Raw genomic sequence first — 20,322 nt, forward strand, 5'->3', positions numbered from 1 at the left:
AAATTAAACCATAGGTCTTAAATAGTATGCATAATTCAGAATGACCTTTTTAAATAAGCCCTAAGAAGCAAGGATTTTCTATGTTTGGAAAAGATTTTTATTGTCCACTGTGACATAGGTCTCTGACTACTCTTGTTGGGGTCCTGCAGGGAGACATTACCAAGGAGGTTTGGGTAGGAGGACAATCTCTAGGAACCTGGATCTGCTTTCTTTTTATAAACCTAGAAAATTCATTTTATCAATATTAGCATTTCAAAAGGGGAGTGTATACAGGTGGATTGACTCCTGCTAAATGAATTCACAAATGACTGATGTATAACCACAATGCCAACTTTTGGTTGCTAAGTATACCTAAATCATTGGGTCAGTTAGTGTCTTTTCTTTGATGGAAAATCTATATCAAAAGCTAAATTATAATTAGATCTATGTGCAGGGGCTCAGGAAATTAGATGACACGTATTCATTTTAGGGATATGGGAGTTCTCCAAGGAGACTGAAATACTAATTTGTTGCTTCTATACTAGGCAATGGTGAGAGAACATTTTATCATCCTCCAAAGAGACCTTTATACCTATTAGCAGTCACTCTACATTCCCTCTCTCACCTGGGCCCTGGCAGTCATGAATCTACTGTCACCATGGGTTTGCCTTTTTGGGACATTTCATATGTGGACTCATACAATACATGGCTTTTTAGGTCTGGCTTCTCTCACTTTAGCATAATGTTTTCAAGGTTCATGTATATTGTAGATGTGTTTGTACTTCCTTCCTTTTTAGGGCCAAATGATATTTCTTGTTCATATTACCACATTTTGTTTATCCATTCACCATTTGATGGGCATTTGGGTTTTTTGCACTTTTTGGCTACTATAACTAATGCTACTATGAACATTCATGTACAAGTTTTTTTCTGTGATCATATATTTTCGTTTCTCTTGGGTAGATACCTAGAATTAGAATCGCAGGTTATGTTATTGTTTTGAGGAATTGCCGAACTCTTCCTAAATGTCTATACCATTTCATGTTTTCCCTACAATATATGAGTGTTAGGATTTTCCCACATTCTCACTAACATTTGCTATTGTCTGCTTCTTAACTAGTTAGTAGTGATACTGAGCATCTTTGCATGTGCTTTCTGGCCATTTATTCATCCTCTGTGGAGAAATGTCTACTCAATTCCTTTGCTCAATTTTTTAATTGGGTTGTCTTTTTATTATTGGGTTCTAAGTGCTCTTTATATATTCTGGATATAATTCCCTTATCAGGTACCTGATTTACAAATATTTCTTTCAACCTTTGAGTTTTTTTTTTAATAGACCCTATATTTTTAGAGCAATGTTAGACCCATAGCAAAAACCCTGGCTGCTTCTCTGTGTGTTCACAGTTCAGGGCTGCTACCAACATGAGCACCATTTGCAGAGGGCACCAGAAGAAACTGCAAGAGTTTTCTGATGCAAGGAACGTGATAGTCACAGTCTTGGGATGGAAATTCAAGGGAGTGTTTTGGAAGGATCAGGTGTAATATTTCATTGCCATAGCAGCCATTAAATAAATGCTTGTGGTTGGATGTGGACTGCGTTCACTTGCCTTTCAAGTGTCCCTTCTCTCCCTGACTTTTATTCAACTTCCTGTGATGATACAACAGCAGTCTTTCTCTCATTTTAAAATTTCATTTGTTTCAATAAATATGTATAATTAATTACATTTATGTACGTAATTACCAAACTTATATTAACATTTTGGTTTCCATGTATCAAATTCTTCCACGGGTGATTGGGACTTGGGGAAGTTCAAGAAAAAATACCTAATCATCAGTCTTGTGTGGTTGTCTGCTTAAAATGGTAAGGTTCTAAAAAATATTGACTGAGTTTCAGATCGCCATGAAGGCTTTTGTTTGTGAAGATCTCACTTTATTTCCCTTTATATGCCTTTATAGTATGTTCTTGGTTCTAACCGAACACGCCAATGAATTGGATGGGGGTGTTGTGGGTGATTCCCCTTCTCCTCAGGTAAATGTCGCAGTTGCGTTTTTGGACTTAGGCAGGAGCTCTGAAGCACGGCCGTGTTTCCTCTTTGATTTATGAAATGTAGATGATTCAGCACGCTATTTCTTCACTGTGTTCGTTTTAAATGTGGAGTGGTCAGTATAATTACTATGTAAATAGGTTTCCTAAAGGGAGGGGAGAATGGGATTTTCAGGGCCTTGATAATTTGCGCAGAGGCAGCCACCCCTCTGGGAGTGTGTGACTTGTCACTGTTGATAATAATACCCCCAGGGGCTGTCAGGCCCAACCTGCTATTTTCGGTTAATGTGAAATGCACATCGCCATAATCCACTGAAGAAATAATATGCAAATTTAAACCTTCTCTCCCAATCGACTGGAGAGTTTAGTAAGAAACCTGATGAAAGTGAATAACCTTGTATGTCCTCAACAGAGAGAGGGAGATCTTCCAACTTCAAAGAAGAAGCGCCAGGCAGGGGAGAAGATCATGTATACCTTGGTCTCGGTCCCACATGGAAACGACATTGCGTCTCTTTTTGAACTGGATGCCACAACTCTTCAGAGAGCTGACTGCCTGGTTCCAAGGTAAGAAAAAGAATTATGGTTAACTGATACTGTTTCTTTAAATAATTTTACTGGTAGGTAAGGAATTAAAACTATAATGTTAATGTAATTTTTGTGATATAAAAGGAGAGAGCATAAGTGAAGAACAAGTGTGTAAAAAATCATGCATTTTTTTTGTGAGTAAGTTAATGTAGTTTGCTTTTTTTGTAAATAATTAAAATGTGCAGGACCAAAGAAATTCTGAAAAATTCATAAGATTCATTTATTCTTATTACTTGTATGGACTTTGGTTACTAAAATGAAAAATAATCTAGAAGCTTTATATTAACATTTATATATTTTATTTTTATTATGTTAGATTCCATATTTTTTTCTTTCATTCATTCATTCATTCATTCATTCAACCATTCAGTCAACAAATCTTTAGTGAACATTGATTGAGTTCTAGGCTTTGCTCTTGGCATTGGGAAGACAACTGTAAACAAACTGGTTATGTACTTAAATTCAAATGGAGGAGAGAGGCAATAGACAAACATAAAATATAAGGTCAGGTAATGAAAATGCTTTGAAGAAAAATTGCAGAGTTTTGAGAGAATTCTATTAGATAGGAGTATTCAGAAACAGCCTCTTCTTTAGGAGATATGAGAAAATATCTGAATGACTTCACGGATCAGCCCTCTCTATTAGAACTGTTTCAAGCAGCAGGAACATGGAATGGAAAAAATCGTGAAATTTACCAGGTGTGACCTGGTAGGGAAGGACCAACTCGGAGACCAGTTGGACCTATGTGAACAAGAGGGGTGGGGAGGGTGATTGACAATATGGTAGCCAGAATGCAAGGCAAGCAAATATTTTACATTTTTTTGCTTGTATTTGATTACTTTAATTAAGCTCTTTTGCCTACAACTGTCTACCTTCCAACAAAAACACTATGATGCACTCTCTAGATGCATAGATGAGTCTTGCTCATTTCATTAGGCCAAGTGGGATGGTTGTAAATAATCTTTGACAGAGCATTATCGTGTTTGGCCTTGGCCAAACTGAGGCTTAAGGTATTGGCACAAAATTCAGACAATGTCCTGAGTTACTCTCAGAGAGGGTAAAAAAGTTGCTATTCTAACACTGCTCCTTGAGCTTCGGACGGGGTTTCATGGTTATTCTCATTCATGAGAAATGTTACCAAATCCTGGCTTCACATGAGCTACACTTCACTCTTCCCTGTTCTACCAGCCTCTAAAGAGATCCCCTCTGAAGGTTTTACCTGATCTGGGTCTGTGGTCTTCTCTTCTGAGTACTGGGATCTTAATCCTTACTAGGACCTTCATCATTTTAGATTTAAACTCAGTAAAATGGAGTCCTTTTGGAACTTTAACCCAGAAAGTTTGCTTAAGAAAATGATAAAATGATCTCACTATAAAGTGCTTTAGACCCATAAGAAATCCCTGAAAACTTGCTTTATGTGAAAGTGTTAGTCTATTACTATTAAGGACCTTTGAAGCCTTTCTCAGTGTAAATTGGAGTTTTGTATTAACAGATTACTTTGCATTAAAGTTAATGTTAATTAACACTCAGTGATAACTACTCTTATGATAAAACCCTTGAGCACTTTCTAAGTACTAAGCCCTGTGTCAAGCAACACTTACAAATAAGGAACTAGAGACTTAGAAAAGGGCTTTTCAAGTTGACTGTAAATGTAACCATCTGAGGAGCCCTGGGACCTCTGTGTGCCCTTGCTGCAACAAGACCAGTGAAATCAGTCTTGGGGGTGGGGTACAGGCTTTATTTACTTCTTAAAGTCATTACCCAGGTATTTGATCCTGGAGCGTGTGAACTCAAAATCTATACTCTTAACCACTATGCTACAATGCCTTCTTATTTTAGACATTCAATTTTATCAAGATCTTACTAGCAACATATTTTTGTGGCATGGGTTCTAAGAGCTATTCATTTCCAAAGTCCTTGTAAAAAATGAAATGCTACTCAAGTGCAATATCTTTAGTTTGGAACCCAGCAATCGGGGTTGACTCAACAAGCATACATTGAACAAGTATGCCAGTAAAGAGTAGGGGAACAGCCATGGGCTTAATAAGATTTGGCCCCATTGCCCAGATGCTTAAAATACAGAGAGGGAAGGCAACTGAATCCAAGAAACATCTTCTGTGTAATTCAGAGGGTGATAAATGGTTAGACAGATATTTCAAAATTTATGATTATTTGGAAAAAGGTTGGATCTTTGCTGTTTTAGAGTTTTGAAAATCAGTCTTTATTTTTATCTATTTGTATGAATGAGAGAACCATGTTAACCCTAATGTTGAATGAATCTCTGACTTTCTCTGAGGCCCTTCACATTTTATTTGATTTTCTCTTATTGTCTTTAATGCTTTCTCCTTCATGTCATATGACCTAGTTAATGTCTTACCTTTCTTACTAAATTCTCAGGGACTTGAAGGCAGAGGACTTACCACAATAGTATTTTTTATTAGATGCTGAAACTCATATTTGCTAAAGAAATGATCAAAGATTTAGTGAAAACGATAATACTTGAGTTGGATGAAGTTCCAGCTGTCCTTGCTCAGGCACTTTCCCAGTTCCTATACAGCTGATACTTATGATCCCAGTGCTCTGCATTAGCAGCTACTGAGCCATTGCTCCTAGGGGAAATGCAGGGTTAGGATTCTGTGAACCTCTGTTCACAATAGTTTTGGCAGTCAGTCAATATATAAACTTGTTGTATGTGTGTTCCTATTTAAAGACACCTTGTTTAATATATATTGTTGATTCATTAACATTGAACTCACAGCCGTCAGCACCATAACTCACGTCTGAAGGAAGCTTATCTAACACGAGAATTTCCTGCTTACCGCACAGCATACAGCCTTGCTCTTAATAGTGGGCAGCACTTCAGCACTACGCCTGGGGGCTGTTTTAAATAGCCACCGAAGAGAATATAAATGTGGAAAACATGGTGCTAAATAAACCATGGAAAGGACACTTGTTTGCAGTATGACAGCAGAAATGAGAAGGCAAAGCATGGCCTGGTTCAGCCTCACTGGGCATGTGTGTGGCTCAAACTCTTTGTCACTCGACACATGCCTGAGGATTGCCCCAGAAGTGCCCTGAATACTGATTTGGGAGTTTCAAGTTTTAGTGAGTAGATGAAGTCACATGTGTGGAATCTATGAATAATGAAATCAACTGTGTACACTTTTACATGCAGATGATTAAACTACAGAAAGGGCTACTATCAGACAGCAGTTTTAACTGAGTCGGTTACTTGATCGGTGCTTCTCACGTGAGCATCTATCAGAATTGTACGGAGAGCCTGTGAAAATATTCATTGCTGGGCCTTACCTTCCAAATTTCTGAATCACTGGACTGGGATGAAGCTCAGAATTTGCATCTCTAGCCAGTTCTCAGGTGACGCTGGTACTGCTGGCCCAGGGAGCACACTTTCAGAGCCGCCGGTCTGGGTGAAAAACACCACCGGCTTTGAAATGGTCTATAGTTCAGGGATTTCCCCTCCACCAGACTGATCAATACTTGGATCGGTTACTAGTCTAAAATATATTTGTATTCATATCATGTATGAAATTGTTAAACATGTTCACATGGAAGTAGGCTAACTTTTTAATAATGTTTTTTGTATTATCTTGCTTTTAGGAACTCCTATGTTCGGTTAAGACATTTGTGTACCAACACATGGGTAACCAGTACGAGTATCCCTATAGACACAGATGAAGAGAGGCCTGTTATGCTGAAGGTAAATGTTTCTGAGACGGATTCAGTTTTCAGCTAGGTGTTGTGTGAATGGGATTAGGGAGCGCCTGCCACATTCCTTGCAACCCACCTTTAGCAGTTTTGGAGATGATTGCAATTCATTTCATCAAGCACTTGTGCCTGCCGGTTGACCTCAGTAGCCTGGCTCTCGCAGGGCTGTATGATTCAGAGCCGGAGCAGCATGTGGAAAGGGGAGAAGGCTCCAGGACTGCATTTTCTCTGCTCTGTTGAAACGGAAGTCGAGGGCGAGTGTGATGAGAGATACGTACGGGGACAAGGCAGGACGTGGGCACGGACAACCTGTGTTCCTAGCGCCTTTCTCAGAGGGTGTTGAGGGTGGGAATTATGTGTTTGGATTATCTTCTCCTGCTTTGTATTTCATAAACTTGCAAAGATGTGTTAATACTTAAAGAATATTGCGTGGCCATTGAAAAAGAATCAGCTCATCTGCATGGAAAAAAAAAATCTAATTGCAGATTGGAACCTGCCAAACAAAAGAAGATAAAGAAGCATTTGCTATTGTGTCCGTCCCGCTGTCTGAGGTGCGAGACTTAGATTTTGCCAATGATGCCAATAAAGTCCTGGCAACCACGGTTAAAAAGCTGGAAAATGGCACAATAACTCAGAATGAAAGGAGGTGAGTAACTTTTGAAAATGACTCCAATTGTCCACTCCCTGCCGTAAACCTCAGGCGAATGAGTGACCCTGGAGGGGTGTGCAGGGTGATCTCCACAGCAGCACGCCGACAGCGGGTGAGCAGCTCATGGTGAGTGAATGCAAATGGGGACGCTCAGTCTGGTGGACTATTTGCTTTTACTTTTTAGTTTGGCTTGAAAACAGTTGCTTTTAGTTACTCTCTGATCTTTCTTTTTAACTATTTCATAAAACATTGACAATACCTTTTGTTGCACTTGATTTGATATTTTGGATTTCTAAAGGTCCTAAAAGAAGTTGTATTTTTTTTTTTTTTTTGTTCTTACTTATTCAAGATACATTTTTCTGTTCAGGTACCACAAAAGAAACCAATGTATGATACCAGAAAATAATATGCATGTGTAGCTCTCTGCCCTTAAAAGTCCCTCAGAGAAACTGGATCCTTGATTCTTCGATTCTGATTTTGGAAATAAGTGAGCAAAAGAATGCTATTGATAGCTGTCAATGATTTTATCTCTACTTTGTTGTCTCTACTTTGTGTCTACTATGTGTCTACATAGTGCCTACTATGGTAGGTACTGTAAATGTGTTTTCTCTACTCTTCAAACAGCACTGACAGGGACATTGTTCCCACTTTACATATAGGAAAATGGAGAGCTTAAACAAGCAGGGTAAGCTCGTGCAGTTAGTCAGTCGGGGATTCAGTCATCTGTGATTTTGAAGTACGTGTGACTCTGGTGCCCCAGAGCACAAGCATCTCTCTGTTTCTCCTGCCCATGGGGCTGCTACATGCCTTTACAGCCAAACAATAAAAACACTGCTTACCAATTTCTGAGGCATTCGCACACTGGGACTCTCATGCACAGCTGGTGAGATGAGTATTGGTATAAGCCCTTTGGAAAATACTTTTGATAGTGACTAGCAAAGTGAAAGAAACAACACTCCTCTTATAAGAGGAGTCATCCAGTGTTTGTCCTTCCGTGGTTTGCCCATATGGTCACATGTGACAGGATTTCCTTATTTATAAGCTGCATGCTATTCCATTGGATGTATATATGCGTTTTCTTTACCCATTCATCCATCCGTAAACATTTAGATTGTTTCCATAGCTCGGCTCTCGTAAGCAATGCTGCAGGGGTCTGACTGAGAGAAGCACAGGGTGGAATGGTGGTTGCCGGGGCTGGGCCAGTGGGGGCGGTTGGGAAGGGGGTATGAGGAGTTCCTATTTAATTGGTATAAAGTTTCCTTTTTACAAAATTAATACGTCCTAGAGATTTGCTGTGCAATATTGTGCCTACAGTTAAGAATATTGTATTGCACGCTTAAAAATTTATAAGAGGGTAAGTCTCCTTTACTACCACACACACACACACAAAAAAGGAAGCAAACGCTTTATGACTCACCAGTTCCCCTTCTAGGCTTAACGTTTTTGAACATCTGTACAAAAGCTGCTCCCACACATGTGCACCAGGACCCATGTTTAAGAATGTTCAGCCTTATTCTAAATAACCACAAACGGAAAATCATCCAGCTGTCCATCACCAGTGGAATAAGTGAGTGCCATTTTGATATATCCATACAATGGGCCACAGTAGAGCAATGAAAATAAATGAAGTACATCTGCATATGACAACATGGATAAACCTAATAAACTTTGGATTGCGTGGGAATTAAACCCAAATTCATTCACGCTAATATTATTGGTAAGTTTTAAAACAAGCAAAACTGAACTCTTATTTGGGCTGCGTAAGCAACTGAGAAATGCAAGGACATAACTGTCACCAAAGTCAGGTTGGTTTTCACCTGAGAGGAGCCTCTTGCAATGTTCCATTTCCTGCTCTAGGTGGTGGCTCGATGGGGTTTGCATTATAAGTATTCCATCATCAAGCATGTATGTTTTATGAACATTTAGAAATATATTTTAAAATGCAAAGGAAAAAAAATCCACCTTGATTCCTCCCACCCCTATCAGTAGAAGAGCATCATAAATATGCAAACAAATGGAATAGCTGCTTCTCAGCTTCCTCTGTTCTTACCTGTTTTTTCCCTAACAAACCTGCATTCGAAAACAGCTAATTGTGTATTCAGTCGTATCTCCACTCCTGTTGGGGGTAATGAATAAAGGCCAGAAGCTGAAACAACTGCTCCACTCTTCTACGGATAATTAAATACCAGAGCTAAATTATGACCAGTAATGGAATCGATGTGCAGATGGCACTTTTTATTTGCTCCTTATCTATTAATGCTTCTTTTGGATGAATCCATTTCTTAGTGTCTGTCACTCTCACATATGCACAGAATTTTACTCAGCCTCACTGGAAAAGTCCCCCTTGCTAAGCATCGCAGTGTTTCTTGAAGAAAAAAACAAGGGTTAAGATTATGAGTGCTCCGCCATTACTGGCTGTACCCCTCCCTGTGTGAGAGGCTCCTCTTCAGCTACTGCTGGAGAGAATCTTAAATTAACCTCTTTAGAAAATTCTAAGCAAGGTGGAAGACCAGGACTGACCAGGGGTTATGCATTTTTACTTCCTCTGCTTTCTCCCCCACTGTTTTAGAGTGAAAGGCATCATACTTCTCATTGCCTGAGAAATACGAAGTTGCAATTATTGATCTTAATTTAGTAGTTTCAGAAAAAGCCACCTTCCATCAAAATTCACTCAGAGCCACCTATCAGTACAGTAGAGCTTATGCCATAGTGGAATACATTTATAGTATTTCATTGATTTTAGAATTCAATATAAAATTCTTTCTGAGAATGCCTCACAACTCTGACTCCCCTCCCACCCCCCCGCCAAATGAAGTTATTGTTAGATATTCTTTTAACTCAAAGAAGAATGATACTGGGTCAAAGGGAAGGTGTTAGAATATTATAGATCTGTCTCAAAATGCCTGTGTTGTTCCAGTCCTGTCTTCATAACCCCGCCTTTGCTCACCCCAGCAATGGACTGTGGAGGCACAGCTCCTGTGTTATGCTCCAAGATCTTCATTCAATCTTGGATATTTTTCAGTGGGATTTCCTGATCTTATTCTGCATAGCTGCACCAATAGGGAAAATGGAAGGGAGTTACCTGCGTTTCTTTGTTGTAAAAGTTTATTTTTGCTCGTCCCATTTGACATTTGAGGAATCCTTTTAATCTGAATATTATGTCTTTCATCAATTCTGAAAAATTCAGCCCTTTTACTTCAGATGTTGCTTCTTTGTCTTTTCCTCTCACCTCTCTTTTGTAACTCCTGTTGAAACTAGAAAGAATGACCCGCAGGCTCAATGGCCTGCTGCCACGAAAGCCATACTCATGGGAACAGTGCTGGTGAGAAGGAAAGTTTATTCACGTGCAGGCAACCTGGGAAGATGGCAGGCTTATGCCTCCAAAACCATATTAACATCTCATGTAGACAGAGGGTTTTAGAAGAGGGAGAGGGAAAGCAGAACAAAGAGATCAAGGGGAGAAGATTGAAAAGTTCTTTACATGCAAAGGAGCACGGTCCATTCCTATAAAGACCTTGAAATTGGTCAAGAGATGGTCAGCTGTGCTGTGCATCATCCTGGTTTTCATCATCTTGGTTTTACGCCATTCTGGTTTTACAGTTGAAGGTCAGCACATCCCCCAGAGCTGGGATGGCTGAAGATCTGAGTCTGTATCTTTTAGAAGTTAGTTCCTAGCATTCTTATACAAACATGTTTATCTACAAGCTACATATTAGTCAGAGACAACATTTATGGAAACATTGTCAAAAGAATGTTGGGGCGGGTTACAATTCCTCACTGTTATAATTCCCCACTGTTATACTATCAGATGCACGTTGGAGCTTCTTAGTTCATCTTCCTGTCTCTTAACTTTCTTTTATAATCTGCCTTTTAAAAACTTTCAGTCCTGCTTTCTGAATAATTTTTCAATACTATCTTATAAATCACTAATTTTTCTTATAATGTGTGTAGAATAGTTTATCTTCAAGAATTAGATTTTTATTTAAATAATCATAATTTTAGTCTAGTGGTTCTTTTGCATACCTGCCCATTCTTTATTCATATTTGCACTTTATTATATATGTTGTCTTTTTTTGCATATAATTTTTTATTGCTTTGAGGGTTGAAAACACACTTTTTAAAAAATTCATTTTAATATTGCCCTATTACTTGCTTTATGTTGGTGACAAATTGGCCTTCTGATTTTGCAGTATGATTGCTCAGTCTGTTCCTATTCACAGATCATGTTAGCTTTTCCTATTCTATATATTGGAGAAATTGAAATGTGAGGATTATGAGATGTAGTTTGAATTAATAGTAAAAAAAAAGTGATTTCATTTTAGGAATTTACAAGTACAGCTGTTTTCCCTTGAGCAGAACAATTCTTTATTACTGACCACTCATGGAGAAGCATCCAATAGGATTTTCCTATTGACTGATCTGTTGTTGGGGCTCACGTGGCTTTATTTCAGAGCAGTCATTACAAATACTTGATTGAAGCTGAATGTGGGAGTGGGAACTGGAGGAACTGGAGAAGGGATGTTCTTTTTAAAGATTTAGTTAATATTTACTGCATTAAATATTTTGTTGATTAAATAATTTTATATTATAAAACACTTTGTTTTTCAGCGTTGCAGTTCTTAGTGTTTATTCACTTTTTCCCCAAAATTAATACCATAGAGTAAAATTTCCTTTTCATTTTACAATAGGTTTGTAACCAAATTATTGGAAGACCTCATCTTTTTTGTTGCTGATGTTCTTAATAACGGACAAGAAGTTCTGGATGTGGTTATCACTAAGCCAAACCGAGAACGTCAAAAATTAATGAGGGAACAAAATATATTGGCACAGGTAAATGTTTTCATGTACGAAATTTGCATATTTTATTTTTTGAATTATACAGTACTAGTTTATTTATTTACTTATTTACTTAATTATTGCTGTGTAACAAGTTACCCCAAATCTTAATGGCTGAAAACAACAGCTATTTATAGTTCCTGTGGATTAGGAATCTAGGAGTGGCTTAGGTGGGCAGTTCTTGCTTACTGCCTTTTGCCAGGCTGCAGTCATCTGAAGTCTTGAATGGCAGAGGAGTCACTTTGCAGCTCGCTGACGTGGGCCTCCCCTCAGGGCTGCCTCAAGAGCCGGTAGCCTACCTTCTTTAGAACTGAATGGTCCAAGAGAGAACAAGAGAGGGCACGTAGATGGAAGCCACCGTCTTTTTATAGCCTAATCCTACAAGTAATATCCCATCAGTTCCAGCCCATAGTCAAGTAGACAGGATTCCATACGGATGTGAATTCTTGGAGACAGGCATCATTGGGGGCTGTCTTGGAGATAGCCTACCACAGATTTCTAAACGTCTTACATGGTCAGACTATCTCCATGGCCAATTGTGCTGGGATAATTTTCTAGGTGGAATTTCCAGGAGAAGTTGGAAACTGTCACCTTCATCTGCTTTCCTACTTCTTTCTCTCTCTTTCATAGGAAAAGTAAGGTAGTCTGTTCATCAGCTCACTAGTGCTCAATGTAATATTCTAGTTTTTTACCCAAGAAGTCTATAGCTGCACCTATACTATGTCTTTCTGAAATTGTTTAGAACACACCAGTAAATTAATTCACTTCCTAATAGTATGTACCTAAGAACATACCTGATTTTATGCATTCTTTGTGTTCTGTCAATTGCTGTGTAAACAAATGGGCTTCTGCATTCTTGAAATGTGGACTCAAGATGATACTTAAACTCATATTAATTTATATCTACTATTTGTGAAGTTGGGTAAGGAAAACAGGAGATGTATTGTCAATTAATATTCTATAGCTGCTTGTCTGAAAATAAAAAATCAAGGTTTTTCTCAGAGAAGACAAAGGTTCCAAATCTAATGAGAAAAAGTCTTTTCTGACATTAGCTTTTTGTTTTGTCTATAAAGTATTTTATTTCAAGGACTTTTAGGACCTTGAGTAACTTATTATTATTTTAATCAACATGTCAAAACTTTATTTCTGTATTATAAAAATAAAAGTCAAGGTTTAGTGAATACAGAATTATTGAAGAAACTTTGATTCATATAGTTCATGAACTACAGGGATAATTCCCTTCCATTTTGCTTCCTTGCCTTAAGGCTAACGCCCTGGCCTATGTGTTATTCTATAAACAGTCTACTCACTCTGCCAGTGCATCTCTGGGTGGTCCTGCCTGCTCTCTTGCTGCCCGAAAGTTATATCCCTCAAAATCTTTTAAATACTTCCCAATCAGGAACCTTAGAATCTGGATCACTGGGTACCACCAGCTGCCCATGTGGGTCCTTACCTGTTACATTTGAATGCTGATACATTCACTGGTTTGACCACATCTTTATGTATCAAGAACAATAAATTAACTTCTATAAGAGGTTTAGAAGCAGTATTTGGAGGCAATTGTTTAATGTCAACTTCAGATAAAAATAAATGTTTTTTATATTATTTCAATTTTAGAAAGTTATAGAATAGATGTAATTGTAAAGCCTATAGAAATCAAACTATATTTTAGTTCATCTGAATATTTTGATGTAACATGGTACAACCCAACATGTTTATATTCCTTATCTTAATAAAATGTGATTTCTAAACAAAATTAAGCGTTTTATTTAAGTAATGTTTTTGTCATTCGATATAGGAGCTTCTTTTCTCCGTACTTATATGTCCTTAATATGCCGACCCTGTATCCTAAATTCATTTTTTCTTTACATTAATATTTTGAAAGTGTTTTTGAGTCAATATTGCTTATTAAAAAAAAGTAAAACAGATTGCAAAACATGTGCCTCCATGCATCAGAATAGACATTGGTTTTTTTTTTTCTTTCCTAATAGATATTTGGGATTCTGAAAGCACCCTTTAAGGAGAAAGCAGGAGAAGGCCCTATGCTGAGACTTGAAGACCTGGGGGACCAAAGATACGCCCCCTACAAGTACCTGCTGCGGCTGTGCTACCGCGTGCTGAGGCACTCACAGCAGGACTACCGCAAAAACCAGGTCAGAGCGTGGCCCCGCCTTTGACCTCTGTCTGACATTTGAAGGATGGGCAAGGGTCGTTGGTTACTGTTCTCAATCATATAAAATAGGAATGGGAAATTGCACTTCGCAGTGAAATGTTTTATATTGGCAACACAAAAAAATGACATGTAAGTATTTTTGAGCTGACATGTACTTATTCTTTCATGTAAAATTAGAATCGCTAGGGAAGGATGTCTGATTCTACGGGCATAGTTCTACGGGCATAGTTCTAGCCTGTGTATGTTAAGAGGACTGAGATGTTTCTTGGCATTTCTAGGAACATGTGAGACATCACATCATCATGTAGAGGCCAAAGAGTTTGTTGTCTTGGGGAAAAGATATGACCTGTGCATCTGAAACATAAGGGAGGAGCAAAGAAGGGAAGTGAGAAGTAAAAGGCAGCATTGCAGGCATTGAGAAGAGGGAGCGCTCAGTTGTGGCTGAGGGCACCCAGGAAGGCTGCTTGGAGAATGAAGCGTTTGCGTAGGATAAGAATCATTTCCATACATTTTAGGGAAACAGGCATTTTAGCAAAGACAGGTCTATGGAAAGAGAATGATGGGTGCTAGAGAGGGCCCTTTTGTCCAAAGATGTTCCTACCTGCAGAGAACAGGGAAGTCTGATGTACCTAGGGATATAGCTAAAAGCTGTCAACTGCAGGTGAAATTTCTTTTTTTTCATTTTTAGCCTAAAATCACATACTCTTTTGCAATGTGTTCAATAATATATGTGTTTGTTTAATATAAAATTATTATTAGGTCATCTACTTACTATTTTTCCCTCAGCTGATTTTGAGAAATGAGCACATAATTAGTAAATTTTGCTAATGAGTTGAGTCCATGAGAAAGGATGGTGTGAGAGAGGGCAGGTAAGGCAGGTTGGGCTACGCCATGTAGGGCCTAGGATGTCAGGCCGAGGAATTGGAGGTTACTTGGGAATAGCTGGTGGTTTTTGTAGAGTGCTTACTTTGTACCAGGTTCAACTCTCAGCACTTTTCACAACTTAATAACTCAGTTAATACTGAGTTAAAACTGAATTAGCTGAGGCACAAAGAGTTTAAATAACTTGCCAAAGATTATACAGTTTTAAGACTGGAGACAGTATTTAAACCCAGACTCTTACTCATCACATTATTTCCTCCTAGTAGTCTGAAAGTTTTTTGGCACGAAAAAAAAATTTGCTGTAAGAAAAATGTGTTAAAATACAATGGCTGTGATATTCTGTTTAAAGATTAAGAAGAGGTCTAAAAACAATATGTAAAACAGATTAGTCAGAAGATAAATAATATCCTAAGGAGGAAGAATGGGGAAGGGAACTATATAAACAAATCCTTAAATACTTTTTAACATAATCTTTGTTATAAACACCCTTCACCCCAAGTGAAAATGCTACCATTGGAATTATTTTTCCCAGCTTCACTGTATTCCTTTAAAATGTCAAGATAAAGAGTGGTTTTTATTATATTGGAAAAAATTAAGTTCTAGGACATTAAATGACAGACTTCAGACAATTGGCATCTCTGAAGCCCCCAGTATGAGGGGAGGACTGGGGAGGGGGCTGGGGGTAGAGGTTGCTTGGTATATTCCACTTGGCCTCCTGTCTCTTTTTGGGTCTAGAAAGATATACTTTGCTAGACAGGCTGTCACATACAAGCAATCTTGTTATTAGAGAGATTGAGCTGACTGAAAAAAAGCAATAGGTGTACAGAGTTTGCCCGGTTCTCTCAGTCCTGTGGGGCCACAGGGGCACCATCTTTGATTGTGCTCAGCCTTTGGAAGGGTCGTGAGGGCCCTGTTTTTATACCATTACCCCGTGTTTCAGTGCCAGTCTCCTTGCTTTTGGTTTTTCTGTCAGTCCTTCCTAGGTTGCCTGGGCAACACATCTTAACTGGTGTCCTTTCCCAGTCCTTCCAGGTGTGGCACATGAAGTTCTTTCTCAGTCCTCAGTCTTAGTAGGGACCCGTGAGCCTACTGCGCTGACAATATGTGCAGTGTTTCCTCCGAAAACATTCATCTTTGCAACTAGTAGAAATAAACACACACACACACACTCTCTCTCTCTCTCTCTCTCTCTCTCTCTTATAATTTCTCATCTCCTTTGTTCTTAGTTCACTCTACTAGGCATATCACTTCTCCAGGGAAATGTTTAGTCTCTTAGGGGGGCATGCTTTCTGGTTTCCTTGTAGTATATGATGTGGGTGGACCACCCTTTCTTTCTTTTGCGATGTCTCTTCAAGATGTAGATCACTGAGCTGACAAAAGGAAAAAAAATTCCCAGCATTCATGGAGGCTTAGATTTTATCCTTCCTTATGTTTTCATGCATGTTACAGTTCAGTCTCAGTGGTAGTTGAAAATATTTTCCTCATTTCTGTTGCATTAAAAATGTTTTGTTTTAAGCATAAAGCAGCTTTCTGATATTTTTAGAACAAGATTTTAGAACGTAAGCAGAATTACTTTCTACTTTTTGCATAATTACCTTGTTTTCCTTTATCCACATCTATGTTTTATAGAGTTTTAGTAGGGAGTTCTTTTCTGATTTAGTACCAACCCAAGTCTCTCATATCGAGTCTCTGTCTATTATTATTTGTAGAATTTGGCAACATCTCTAATTTCTTTTGATTATTTGTCAACACCTTGATCTATTTATCAAACATCTTGGAGGTTTTCCTTACACTACAGTATAATTAAAATAGTCATAAAAGTGTGTAAATCAATATGTATCTTTAAAGTGACGCACTAACAGAAGACAGTTCCTTTATTTAATTGGCTACCCACATAAAGCTATTATTTTGAAAGGCCACAAAATTGCTGCCTTGAATATAATTAGATTTGTGCAACCAATATCATTTTCAAGGAATAAATAGACTCCAGTTAAAAAAAAGGCAAAACCACTATCTAATGAATAAATTCTCTCAACAAAGATACAGAGATACATGCCCAGGGAGAATACCCAAGAAACTGAAATGAAAACATCTTAACTGTGAAACAGGGTAGGCTTACCAGTACTCTGGTTGCATGAGATGTCTTGCTTGCACACAGAATGTGGGAAAAGAGCAGAAGTGGCTTGGAATATAGGAGAGTTAGTGTGAAGAATAAGGAGCACATTAGATAACGCATGATTGATAGTCCCCAATGGCTTTCTCTTGCCCTTTACCATGGCTTGCGAGGATCCACCTCTCCCACCTCAGCTCTTGCTTTCTCCTTGCTTCCTACAGCCTAGCTGCAGTGGCCATTCTTTGTTTATAGATCACAGAAAGCTCGGTTCCACTGCCTCCGAGCCTTGGCGCCTGCTACTCCCACCGCCTAGGTGGCTTCTCTTCCCCTGCTGCCTCCTTTTTATCATTTCAGCCTTGCAATCATTGCCATCTTAGCTCAAATGTCACTTCCTTAGCATCTACTGCATCTCAAGTTGCTACCTTTGTTTGTTTCATTTCACTTATCAACATGTAACATGATCTTATTTATTAGCTCATTTACTCACCTTTTTTTCTCACTGGATGTGAGCTCTGTGAAAGCGTATCTATCTTGTCTACTGCTGTATGCCTAGTGCCTGGAATGTAGTAGGCTTTCAAGAAATATTTATTGGATGAATGGATCTAATCAATTAAGCAGTTAATCATATTATCCTGTTTGATAGCTTTTTAAAGATAAAAAGTGGCATGAAATCTTATCATTACTTTAAAGAGAAGATTTAATAGATCATTGTGGTATATTGTACAGAAAAGAAATCACCTGAGTTTACCTGGGATCTTTGTGTAACAATATAGACCTCATGCCTCATGAATAAAATATCGCATAGTGATTTTCTTTCCATAATCATGTTAAAATAATCGGTTATGACTGTCAGTGAAAGTTAGAAGAGGGGCCTCCATTAGGGTGGTGAAACCCCTAGTTACTGCGCCATGAACATTGCTCCTTTAGGTTTACCGTTGTTTTGACCACTTACACTTGGAAGGTATAAGCACCCATATAAAAAAATATTTCTAGGTATATAATTTCTTGTTAAAAACCGTTGTAAATGAGGTATATGCTACTATTTTTACTTCCTTCTTCCAAAAGTCCTATTTATTGAAGAATTATTTACTGGCTCTCCTTTGTCAGTGATCTTTAGTGAGGTTTTTGTTATGAATAATTCAATCAGTGGTGCCGACCATAATGAAACTTGTTATTTCTGAGCCATTTGGCAGTGCATTCTGACAGCCTTTTTTTTTTTTTTTTTTTTTTTGCAGGAATATATTGCTAAGAATTTCTGTGTCATGCAGTCCCAGATTGGCTATGATATTTTGGCAGAAGATACCATCACAGCTCTGTTGCACAACAACAGAAAACTACTAGAGAAACATATCACAGCAAAAGAAATAGAAACATTTGTCAGTTTACTCAGGAGAAATCGTGAGCCAAGGTTGGAAGTGGTTTATGTGGTATTCTTTTCTAGTGGGGCAGATTGCGGCCTTTTGCTTTATTCTTAGAACTTTTTAAAGTTAATATTCTTTTATATTCCTTTCATGGACAAAACATGGGGTTTATTGCTGTAATAATTGCATATGATAAAGACATTACCTTATAGGAGACCAACACCCTTTCTCAACATATTTAAATGTAATTGATTTTCACTGTGATAACATTTTTAATAGTACTTTATAATTTTTCAAAATATATTCATATACATTGTCTCAGTTAAATACTTGCATGCTATCACAAGCTATTCTGGTTATATGTTATTATCCACATTTTAGAGTTGAGGAAAAAGAACATGAGAGAACAATTTGCTCAAGAAGAGCCCAATAGTAAAGAATAGAAGAGGTGTTTTGATCTCACATCAAGGGTTTCTGATTTTACATCAAGTTCTCTTTCTATTGCACCATGCTGCCTTATCTGGGAGAAATGAATGCAGTAAAGTCAGGCAGGTTGATAAAGTTTTCTTAACTAATTAGCACAACAAATAAATGTTAGAAGGTACGAATGGGCCTCTGACTCCACTTTTATTAAGTGAGTGCTGTATTCTTATTTTACTCAGTATGGCATTAGCTTTGATCTCCTTTTGATATTCAGTTCTGGGGTTGTTTGACTCTAGGGCAGATACATGACTTTCTAAACATAGTAAGTCAGTGTGCTGTGGGATGAAGATCACCAAACGGAAGTGAACTTATGTCCTTTGAAATAATATTTGTATTAAATACAAATCATTTTGATGTTTAATTTGCTTCCAATGATGCAGTAGATAAGCAACACATTAGAAAAATGCTACATGGAAGTAATATTTTAAAATATATCTTAAAAGTTATGTTTGTTTTATCCCAAAGTTTATTTTTATTTTGATTTTATAAAATGCCTTTTCTTAGTGTTTGATTTAACTTTTTGCTAGATTCTTGGATTACTTATCAGATCTATGTGTGTCCAATACCACCGCTATACCGGTAACTCAAGAACTCATCTGTAAATTCATGTTGAGCCCGGGAAATGCAGACATTCTCATTCAAACGAAGTAAGTCCAGATAATGGAGGCATCTTTTTCTGTTCATTGTTTGTAAGCATTACAGTTTCTTTAATCGTATTAGTGAGCTTATTAATAGATTTTGTGTGTGTTATTAATTTCAAGGCTGGTCTCAATGCAAATGGACAACCCCATAGAGAGCTCCATCCTTTCAGATGACATTGATGATGAAGAAGTTTGGCTCTACTGGATTGACAGCAACAAGGAACCTCATGGCAAAGCTATCAGACACCTTGCTCAGGAAGCCAAAGAAGGCACCAAAGCTGATTTAGAAGTTCTGACCTATTACAGGTAAAGTATTGTATAGAATCATCATTCTCAGTCTCACATGTTCATTGGGAAAGAGTCTCTGAAACCTCTAAAAAAAATCAGGTATCTATGAAGAGGAAATTTAAAAAGTCATAGTGGGCTCGATCCCTGGTTGGGGCATGTATGGGAGACAACTGATTGATGTTTCTCACATTGATGTTTCTCTTCCTTCCTCTCTCTCTAAAATCAAGAAAATAGACCTTTGGGTGAGGATTAAAATAAAAATAAAATAGTCATTGTTGCTAGGGTAGCTAAAATGGATATTATTTAAAATATTAAAATAAAGTTAACGTCTGTATTTTCCACATATACCTGTTGCAATTTTCTGGTTTCCCAGACATTTGGAATTGTTGGGACTGTTGTGTAGCAAAGGGTTTCTTTTTCTTTCTTGTTACTGATTGGGGTGGGTGCTGATGAGAGACATAAGGAATTAAGAAACGGAGTTGAGAGGGAGCTGGAACTTGGGCCAGAGAAGCTGATCCAGTTGCAGACACTGCCTCAGAAAGGGTTAGCTAGTAGTAGTTTA

General features: G+C 37.9%; 1 protein-coding gene across 1 annotated transcript in view; it reads left to right on the forward strand.

Annotated features, from left to right (window-relative positions):
- The window catches only part of ITPR2 (inositol 1,4,5-trisphosphate receptor type 2), a 434,318-nt gene that overhangs the window by 121,474 nt on the left and 292,522 nt on the right, over window positions 1-20,322 (forward strand). The window contains exons 11-18 of the mRNA XM_054591314.1: window positions 2,436-2,587; window positions 6,227-6,326; window positions 6,820-6,980; window positions 11,672-11,813; window positions 13,811-13,972; window positions 18,223-18,395; window positions 19,359-19,478; window positions 19,593-19,778. Of these exons, the coding sequence (XP_054447289.1) occupies window positions 2,436-2,587; window positions 6,227-6,326; window positions 6,820-6,980; window positions 11,672-11,813; window positions 13,811-13,972; window positions 18,223-18,395; window positions 19,359-19,478; window positions 19,593-19,778 (1,196 nt within the window). The remainder of the gene's footprint in view (window positions 1-2,435; window positions 2,588-6,226; window positions 6,327-6,819; window positions 6,981-11,671; window positions 11,814-13,810; window positions 13,973-18,222; window positions 18,396-19,358; window positions 19,479-19,592; window positions 19,779-20,322) is intronic.

The sequence above is a fragment of the Pteronotus mesoamericanus genome, unplaced genomic scaffold (assembly GCF_021234165.1).
Source record: "Pteronotus mesoamericanus isolate MK-2021 breed Mesoamerican mustached bat unplaced genomic scaffold, CSHL_Meso_final scaffold_21, whole genome shotgun sequence".
NCBI classification, from domain to species: domain Eukaryota; kingdom Metazoa; phylum Chordata; class Mammalia; order Chiroptera; family Mormoopidae; genus Pteronotus; species Pteronotus mesoamericanus.